This window comes from Nicotiana attenuata, unplaced genomic scaffold (assembly GCF_001879085.1).
Source record: "Nicotiana attenuata strain UT unplaced genomic scaffold, NIATTr2, whole genome shotgun sequence".
Lineage (NCBI taxonomy): Eukaryota > Viridiplantae > Streptophyta > Magnoliopsida > Solanales > Solanaceae > Nicotiana > Nicotiana attenuata.
Genome location: NW_017674169.1, coordinates 35,626 through 46,376, shown reverse-complemented (window position 1 = coordinate 46,376; position 10,751 = coordinate 35,626). Strand labels below are relative to the sequence as shown.

General features: G+C 34.7%; 1 protein-coding gene across 2 annotated transcripts; it reads left to right on the top strand.

The window, feature by feature from the left end:
* The first annotated feature begins 3,257 nt into the window (after positions 1-3,257).
* On the top strand, positions 3,258-8,941 carry LOC109218130. 2 transcript variants are annotated; one of them, XM_019382460.1, is made up of 5 exons: positions 3,258-3,644; positions 6,025-6,832; positions 8,279-8,350; positions 8,440-8,580; positions 8,663-8,941. In XM_019382460.1, the coding sequence occupies exons 2-5, from the start codon at positions 6,101-6,103 to the stop codon at positions 8,792-8,794; spliced, it is 1,077 nt and encodes a 358-aa protein (XP_019238005.1). In that variant the 5' UTR covers positions 3,258-3,644; positions 6,025-6,100; the 3' UTR covers positions 8,795-8,941. The 2 variants fall into 2 exon arrangements, with proteins under 2 accessions (XP_019238005.1, XP_019238004.1); XM_019382459.1 differs by having other exon boundaries at positions 3,258-3,805.
* Positions 8,942-10,751: the final 1,810 nt, after the last annotated feature.

Genomic DNA, 10,751 nt, shown 5'->3' with positions numbered 1-10,751 from the left:
GCCATGCCTTACAAAAAGTTATTAAAGGCAAAAGTAAAGCAAGAAATAATTTTGCTTGTGATGATTTTAACCATGACAATTATCATGGTATGATTTTTTCCGTAAAAGAGACATTCACCATATGGATGATGTAATAAATTATTTTGTAGTACAAAATCAATTAAGAGCTCTGGAGAGCTAATTCATTACTACCCGGATGAATGAAATTATTCATGATATTGATATTATAATAATTCTCAAAAGAAACTTTTTGAGTTTCAAATATATTAGCCAAAGTGGTTGACATATTGAGACTATAAATGAAAGGAAGATTAAAAATCTTCATATTACTATAATCATACCGGGTAAATATGAAAGGTTACCCGATTTTTCTTCTATTTGTATTATACATATTTAAGCATGATGATAGAATCACACGTCATAAGTAAACTAGAGGTTTACTGAAATAAATATTTGTTGGCATGACCAGTTGACCATCCCGGTTCAATTATGATGCGAAAATTGGTTGAAAATTCACATTGGCATATATTGAACAAATAGAAGATTCTTCAAGAATTTTCTTGTGCTTCTTAATCTCATGAAGTACCACTTAAGGTTGGGATTAAATCCCTTGGTATCTGGAACGAATAAAAGGTGATATATATGTATGGGCCCAATTACCTGCCATGTGGACCGTTTACTATTACATGATTTTAATAGATGCATCTATTCTATGGTCACCTGTGCGTTTGTTATCAACTTGTAGTTTGGCTGTTGCAATGTTGCTTGCTCAAATTATTAGAGCACAGTTTCAGCATAAAAATTATGATAATTTATCTTGTTAATGGTGGTTTTAAATCCAAGTTGGTTTAGCAGAAACTGTATGCCTCAATTAAGCTAAACCATTGGTTATGAGAATAAAATTCCCAAATCGAAATTTGGTACGAGGTATATTATTTAATATACAACAACACTTGTACGCATCTAGCCAACAAGTTATGTAAATTCTCCCTTTCTTAATTGGTTCAGGTTCAGGAACCAAATAAATTCCATCTAGAAATATGAATGTGCTATATGATTTAATTATCCAACCACAATGTATAAAGATGGGTTCTCAAAGAAGGTTGAGAAATGTGTTGGTGACCCCAGTATTAGGGGGAGAAAATGGGCAGCTGAAAAAGTAAAACATGGAATGAATTATTATGAGTGCACCTAGATCCTCGTACAAGAAAATGTGAACTTGAAGTTCAAGTCATAATTCATTTGCAAAATATTGCCAGGCACATTTGCTGACCCAAAATTAAATATCATATTTCAGCTACTAATGCTCCAAATAGAATAAAGTCCATGATAGACATAGTCTATGGGACGCATGAAGCGTGATAGACTAATCGGTTCCAAAGATAAAATTCCTTGAAGAAGGAGAGGAGCAAATGTTCAAGATGGTCATAATAAGGGGGCAAGTGCTTTATAAGAGCACCATGACATAACACTTCATAAGACCTCATGGGAGAGGATAGGTACCTGCAAATAATGAGATAAAGAGATCTCAATAAGTTATGTCTTTCGTCGGTAACGACGGAACCGATGTAAAATGATCGTCGACGATATTGTTGATATAATGTAGCGTTCAATATTATTAATATTGACGAGGATCTTGAGCTCAAATCTGTCATGAAATTTGAACAAATAAATGATTGGCCAAATGAAAAATACGTAATGAAAATTAACTTCACCTAAAAAATGTGAAGTTGGACGGATAGTCCCAACACCTGAAAGTGAAATGAAAAATCAAGTCGATAGACATAAAGACGACTTGCAGCACAAGATTTTTCGTAAATATTCATGCATTATTTATATGGAGATATGTTCTCCTATGGTGGATGAAATCCTTTTCAGGTTTTAATTTGGTAATACATAAAAAACTTAATATACGTATAATGAAAATCCTTGGAGGATTTAAATTGTTAAAGTTTCAGTAGATCCTTATGTGGATTAGAGTAATCATGGTGTACATGATTTATTTTTGTGTCTAGTGCAATTGGTGCACTAATATATCTTGCTAGAACCATAAGTATAACAATATTCTAACGAGATATAGTTTTACTCCTATGTGTATTGAAATACGACTAATGTTATATTGCAAAAGGAATCTATGATTATTCTAACAAATATTGTCAAGGTTTTGTTAGTTATGCGAATGCAGGCATTTTCTGAAGTTCATTTTGTATGTGAGGATACTGCCATATTATTATTTCACAAGGAAGTCAATTATTGATACTTATCCAAGTCATGTCAATATACTAGCAACTGATAAAGCAAGTGACTCAACACACAACAGATGTGTGACTTCTTCTTGAAGAAAAGATTTCAATAATAGTGAAAGCGATGATATTTGTTTATCTCAATTGAAAGAAGGATATATCGAAGGAGGCAAAATAAAGCATATTTCAACAAAGTTCTATTTCAGACATGATCGTTGTTCAACAAATTTGTTCAAGTGATAATTTGACAAACTTCTTCACAAGGCATTGCCGATCTCAATAATAGAGAAGTTATTATACAAGCTTGGAATTCGTCGTCTCCGAGACACAAAAGTGATGTTTTCATCAGGGGGAGGCAAATACGCGCTGTACTCTTTTTTCCTTAGCTAAGGTTTTATCCCACTGGGTTTTCCTGGCAAGGTTTTTAATGAGGCAGCAAGTAATGCGTATTATAAGATATGTATACTCTTTTTCTTCACTAAGATTTTTTCTTAGCAAGGTTTTAACGAGACACATTATCTATAGACATCCATGTGGGAGTGTTATAAAATATTATATTATATTAGTGGATGTCTATAATCCTAAAGAAGTTACTCCTACTAATCTTCTCCATTATGTAGATAATTCCTACTACTTCTCATCATTATAGTTGTAACTCTCACACCTCCATAACCTCCCCATGATCTTCCTCCATGATCTCAAATGTTTAATGTCATGTTTATGGCATTCTTTTGTAGACCTTTATGTAATCCTATAAATAGAGGGTTTTGGCACCACATTGTACATATTTGACACACTTGAATACATTGAAGAAATAAGAATCTCTCCTCACTTTCTCTCTACATTCTTGTCTATTTGCTTATTTTATATTATTATTTTGAGCTAAGTTTCTTAACAGCAATGGTGTACTTGGTTTTAGGGGGGGGGGAAGGGGGAGGGGGGAAGGGAGAGGAGGGCAAGGGAAGTGCCCTTGACCTTGACACAGCTGAGTGCTGATCGAGCGCGGACCTGTGGTTAACTATATAAGGAGAATATTTGAAATTTTAGTTCAAAACGCCAGATTACATTAACCAGCAAAAAGGGAAATAAGATAAATAACTCAACTTTTAAGCAGATCCAATAAATCTAGTAGACTTTTGAATGAAGAGTAAGATTAATGGCGAGAACTTTCAGTTACAGAAACACAAGAAGACAATGCAACAAACACAACATGGAGGCAGCCAGGTGGATAATACACACAAAATTGGACGAACATGGTGAAGAAGAAAGATGCCCATACCCACCTAAGGAAAAGGGGGTGGGTGGGTACCCAAATACCACTGGGAGTGGAAAGAAGGCTTGAATTGTGATACAGAATCTGTAATCTAAGCAAAATCTAAATCTTCTGTCCTCTAATGGAAGGTATTTAATTACATCCTCATCCTGGTTATTCTAAATTTATTATTACCTCAATCTGTATTCATTTTTCAACCCCACAACACCTTTAAATTCACCAGAGTTGCAAAGGTTTCTCATTTTTCTTAAGGGTTTTGAAGCAAGATTGATCAGTCTCATTCTTCAGGGTGAGTTTTTTTTTTTTTTTGGCTCTTTTTTTTTCGGTTACATATATTTGATTATATCCATGCTCAAAGATTTGTTATTACTGTTGCTGTTCTGCATTTGTTTAGATTTTAATTGAGATGTGGATTTCAATTTTTTTGTTTAATGTATGATTTTTATGAACTTAAATGAGCTTTTTTGGGTGAATTCTCCTTTTGAGATTGTTTATACCATTTCATAACTTCCAATCAATCAATTGACGATATCTCAATTGCTATATCTCAATTCTGAACCAGTTTGATAGATTATATGAATACTCTTTATCTGTTTGTTCTATTTAGGGCTTAGTTCCGCTACAAAATAAATTGATTCTTAAGGTACATTAACGGTTCTTTGAAACTGGACTTTGCTAAATAATCAAGCTTATCTCTAAATGAAGAAACAAATCTTAAGCAAAATAAGAAGAATCTTGGTAAATTCTGACCTAATGTAAGTGAAACCACAACAACCATTAAGTTTTAATTCTACATTTGCTTCTATTATTCTTTTCTTTGCTAAATCAACATTGATTGCAAGAAGTTGCAAATCTTATGCGACATCTTTCACCATGTAGTTTTAGGTTTAGTTCTTCCTTCTTTCCCCGTTCAATCATTATAGTGTTGCATCTGCGAGTCAGTGCATATAGAGGTCTATATATAACAATGCCAAACCATTTAATTACTGTATCGAACAAAGACAAGATATACTTGGAAACCAAGACTGAGTAGGTTTGAAGACTAAAAATCCTTCACAATCCAATTGAACATATGTCCCCATCCGATATTATGATATCGATGCACTATTTAATTTGCTTGTCCCTTGTAATTAGCAAGGTTCAAATATAGTAGCATGACAAATATAGCTCAAGCAAAATGTTTAGCTTGTATGCTGGACTTTAAGCATGCACGACGTAAAATAACTTACTCATCCTTTCTCTTGTGAAAACCATCTAATAAAGTTTAGGTTTTTCCTAAATCTTACAGAATAGGAGACTTGATTTTTCACTCACCTGTTTTCTTGGATGCTATCTTCTAGAGGTTTTGAGGTTTCGTGAAGTAAGCTTTTGTGATATGTCACATTTCTGGAGGCTCGTAGTGGTGTCAATCCTTATTAATTATAGTGATAATGTCACTTTCTGTTGCGCTGCCTCTACCTACTCATGGTTATCAAATTAGGTTTCCAAAAGTGAATCTAAATCTGATACGTTTTGCAAAGGAAGTGCATTTCCATTTAAAAGATTCCTCTTTCGTAATTCACGGTGTCTTTGTTTCTTCCTTCTATACTTTTTTTTTTGGGTAGAATTCTGGGCATCTATTTGCTTCTCAATTCTATAGTTAATGCTGTTTTCAGGTTTTCAAGATATTTGTCATTCTGGTCTTACATGTAGGATGAAATTCATTGTTTCCTAACTCACATGAAACTTCTCTTAAGCATATACCATAATTCATGGGCTCCCAAAGAGGTGTAGCTTTAGGTTGCTCGGTTCAATTAAATGTTCTAACCGGTATTAACCTCTCAAAATTTATTAGTGTAGATGAAAGCTATGCTTCAAATACTGTTTTCTGGCTTAAAAATTGTGGCTTATAGCTCCCAGTCATTTGTTTGAATTTCATAAGCTGAGGTCTGTCAGTAACCTACATCGAGAGGTTTCCTTTTGTACTTTCCACTGATCTCCCATGGAATGGGAACATCTTTTGTAGAGTTGGATAGATTATGGTGAGAGTTATATCCTATATTTTTTTATAAAATAATGTGGTTTTATGACTTGTTGTTGGTTTTGCATACTTTTTTTTAAGTCTTTCCTTCAAGTGGGTATGGAGGGAAGGAAAAGATTAATTGGTTCATTACTTGGAGTGAATTCTTCATTTACTGGTGTGTTACATGTAAAGTACATATACAACTACTGGACCTATACATAGATTGATGACATTGTATGTGATTTCAGGCCAATGGGAGACTTTGAAAGTTATATATATTCTGTATTACACTGATCTCTTTTATTAAAATACAATTGCATGCTTGTTTTTCGGTAATTGGTACTTTATTTTTTAAGTCTTTCCTTCAAGTTGGTATGAGAGGAAGGAGAAAGGGTAATTGATTACTTGTAACGGATTCTTCATTATACTGATATTTTGCATGTAAACTACTTATATAGCTAATTATCAATATATGGATTGACATCAGTATATCATTGTGATTTCAGGCCTAGGAGCACTGTCAGAATTTTCTGGACTTAATTAAATAACGGAGCTTTTTAGAAGGAAAGGAAATCAACTCTAATGCAGCGTGGTTCTGGTAACTCTTATTTACCCACTAGAAACTACGTCAACGGTGCAAGCCTCGGTCGATCCAATTTAACTCCCATTAATATGACACCTTCCCATGGTGCACATGCTCCATATGTGCCGGGTTCAGAACAATGGGCTTCTCGGTCTATCAATCTGTCTCTGCCGGCAGTAGCTAATCTGAACCTTGAAAATGGTGCAGATGGGTCATCAGCAGCTTTGGCAAGCTCTCACTCTCGCTCAGGAAGTAACTATTCTAACTGGAGTCCAACAATAATTTCGGCAAATGGAACAATCACATACCACCCTGAAAGAAATTATTTTTCTTGCTGGATTCCAGCAGCAATGCTACAGATCATGCATGCTCCTAATTTCTTTGTACCACTGCCACATATGCCATGGAACTGGACGTATAGCTCTTTCTCTGTCCAGGTTCCGTTTGTGTATCATATGACTGGAACAATTCGAAGTGAGGTGATTTCCCGTCAAGATAGCCTGCCGCTTGTTCCTGCTTCTCACTTTCAACAAATTAGTCTTGCTCCAGGAGCTGAGAGAGTAATTACAGGAGAGAACATGGTGAACTCTAGTTTTGCAGTTCAACAAGTAAATTTCCGAGTAAATCACAGCCCAAGGTTCATGGGTGATTACTTTTTGCATCATGATTTGCTGAGACAAGTGAACCATGGACCTGGTCCTACACCACTGCATCCGTACAATTTTCACATTGTTAGTTTTCTTCGCCTTCTCTTTATTTAGCTTCTTTTTTCTAATTACAAATTTATACCAATCTTCACCTAAGTTTACTCATATATATACTTGATTTAGCAACTAGCTTAGGCTTATCACACAAAAAAATTGCTCTTAATGAATGGATGATACTTATGCTTTTAGCATACGGATATGCTTATGCTTTTAACTATTGAACGCGCTTATGATTGGATGTGCTTAGTTGTTAAATCTCCATGGTAATAAATGCTATTCTGCATTTATCCCGAGGAATTATGGTGCCGAACTAAAAAATCTATTTCAGGTCGTGAGCATGTTCTCCTGGTTCATTCTTTCAAAATCTCTAATTAACTTTTATTTTTTAAGCCCAACCGATCAATATTGTAGACATGCATATGGGTTGACATATGCATTTATTTGCCGCTAGCAATGTTCCAAACATTAGAGCTATTACCTGTGCATTTTTTTCCGTCCTTTGTTCTTTTGGGTGGAAAGTTGGATAGAAAATTCATAACTGATAAGATTGACCAGTTTCAATATTATTCGTGGTGACATTATATGTATGCATTCGTAAGGCTATACTTCCAAATCAAGTAATCACTTGAAAAACTACTGTAAACTATTAATTATGGGAAGAAAAAGTAACATAACCTTTATTTTCTTCATGAGTTTAACAAAATTGAGGAACAAAAAAGCAAGTCATATTACTTGATAGTCTAATGAGATTTGCGTCTTCTTTGAAAGCCCTGGGGCAAGTTTGCTTTTCTGTGACAATCCTTGAAACTGGCTTTTCAAACAGTAAAGAGAACATTAGAGCTGAGTTAATAGAAAAAGGCATAATTTTTTGAAATCCTTTGGTTTAAATATTATTATCATGTGATGATCAAATGAGTCCTGTTTGCAAGCATTTAACAGGATTACATCGCGATGTATAATCCTTCTGCTCCCTTTTCAACTCTAACCCAAATCAGTGACTAGGTTGTTTAGTGTTCCGATTAGATGTAAGACCCAACCATGTCCCCTTTGATTTTTCTCACACGAAGTTCATGCCTCGATATCCTGTCTACACTTGAAACTCCTCAAAACCTGATTATGAATTCTTGAATTTAGGATCATGTGACTGTAGTATTTCGTACAATATAGAAGCTTTTCGAGTTGTTGGTATCCTAATTTACTAGTTTGGATTTTACGAAGTTATTTTTGCATCTAAAGTTGCTAATCCCAGTGGCCACCACGAACAAGCTTGTCATTATGTGTATGAAATGCAGGAACTTATCACCTCACATGAGATTTATAAGTGATAATGATTTCTCTATTATGTGAAATACTCTTGGCTAGTTAATATTCTTTGATAAGCAAACTATGCATGTTCCGACTGAATCACAATTAATAGTTGATCCATAGCATTTGCTTGGATGTTGTAACAAGTTGCATGTGACATTTCAGGCACAACATGGTGGAGGACAGATTGGTACACGTCAAACTTTTTATGTTGGCATAGAGAACATGAGTTATGAGGTAATAATAGACAAACAAGAAAAAAAAATATAAAAATCTATTATTGTTTATGGAATATTTTCCCTCACAAGTTCTGGTCTGGGATTTAGGTTTTGTTAGCCTTTCAAGACCAGGTTGGATATGTCAGTACAGGATTGAGCAAGGAAGTTATTTTAGCACGTATGAAGTGCATCAAGTATCAGTCAATCGATATATCTGTGAATGACAGCGATAGGTGTTGTATTTGTTTGGTAAGGGCTTATTTCATTTGGTTGTCTCCTACGCAAGTAAGTTAGATAGTCTTACTTATAAATACCTTTTTGATTTCGGTAGGACAACTTTTGTGATGGGCAGACCATTGGATTTGCTGACTGTGGGCACTACTTCCATTTTGATTGCATCACCGAGTGGCTCATGCAGAAGAATTCTTGCCCTCTCTGCAAAAGGACTGCATTAACAACTTGAGGAAGAACAATTTGCTCTAGCAAGCTTCTCCATAACTTGAATTTTATTACTTTCAACCTGTATATACATTTATTTCAATTTAAGCAATTTGTTGTACTTTTGATGACAATTAATAAGACTTTTCAAACTGATAGCAGTTTTATAAAACCGATAATTTGCAATGCAAGTGCTTGTGTTCTGCACTCTGAGTGGGAGGAAAAACTGTTGTTTATATTGAATTGCTTGAAAGATGGCGATCCATATAGCAGGTGTTCAATAGAAGTATAGAATATAGAATTAAGTACGTACAGAGGGCACTTGGACTTGCGAAACTTGGGTCATATAAGATTTTTGGTTCTATGTTTCGCAATTTGCCAGTGAACTTATGAAATGTATTTTGCTAAAATAAAAGGAGAATTTAATCTACGTATATATTTACCAATGTTCCCATGATAGTTTATTTTGCCTTTATTAAATTGTCTAAGTTTTCATTTCCATTAGTTTAGTTAAAAAAAAATTGGATAACTGTAGTGTTTAGGTAGCTTACGCGTATCTCGACTAATTTCACTGAGAACCTGCAAGACTGCAACCTCCCAACATTATTTTGCCTTTATTAAATTGTCTACATTGACGTAGAGAACATGAATTATGAGGTATAATACCCCTAATGTGCAATGCATGTACATGTGTTGTGCACTCTGAGTGGGAGTAAAAAACTTATGTTTGTGTTGAATGTATTGAAAGATGGCGATCTATATAGCAGGCTGTTCAATATAAGTATAAAACGTAGAATAAAGCACGTACAGAGAGCACTTGTAACTTACAAAACTTGGGTCATATCAGATTTTTGGTTATAAGTCTCGCAATTTGCCGGTGAACTTATAAAATGCATTTTGCCAAGTAAAAGGAGCATCTAGGCTACGTATATACTTACCAATATTCCCTGATAGTTTATTTGGCCCTTATTAAATTTAAGTTTTTCATTTCCTTTAGTTTAGTTTAAAAAAAATAGATAACTATGGTGTTTGGGCCAACTTGCCCGTATCTCGACTAATTCCATTGAGAACCTGCTATCTTCCAACATTATATACTTTTTGTCATGCCCAACTCCAGCCCTAAAAAGGATAAGCGGTCTTTGCAAATATAATCGGGTCTAAGAGTCCAGAGTCGAATCCCATGGAGAACTAAGCTTTTGCTATAACTGTTCGATATTACTAAGAAAGCAAGCTCGAACAACTTCTACGTTAAAAAGATTGATAGTCTTGTTTTAAACTAACAATGATTATTTAAAAGCAGTAAAAATTTATCAATTAAAGAGAGTAAATATTGGTGTCACGACTCCAATTTCCTTCCGTTGGATGTCGTGACGACACCTAATCTCTAAGACTAGCTAAGCCTAACAACATGCGGAAATACTAAATAAAATCTTATCATTTCAAAACTCCAACAATTTCATAAATAAAATCTATAAACACAATGCGTACAACTCTCCATAACCTGGTGAAATATAAGTCACAAACTCTAGATACAGTGCTGAACAATCCTATACATCATTGTCTGTAAAAATAAAAAGAAATAAGGAAGAACAGGATATAAGAGGACTCCGAGGCCTGCGGACGCGGGCAGGTGTACCTTGAAGTCTCCAAAAGCAAGCTCGGCGTGCTAGTTCCGGGACTGATAAGATGTACCTGGATCTGCACAAAACATGTGAAGAAGCGTAGTATAAGTTCCAAGCCTAACCTCGGTAGAGTAATGACGAGGTCAGGTGAAGGCCCTACTGGAGATAATAAGAAACAAGACAGAAGCTATAATGTTATAATGATAATGACAAGGAAGTTAAACAATAAAGAGTTTACAGAAAGTTAACAACATGGAATCAAGGCAACTAATACAACACGAAAGGAAAACAAGGAGTTTACATGTTAAGGAAACAACAACCAAACAAATACAGCAAATAGAGAAAGATCAACAGGGGGGC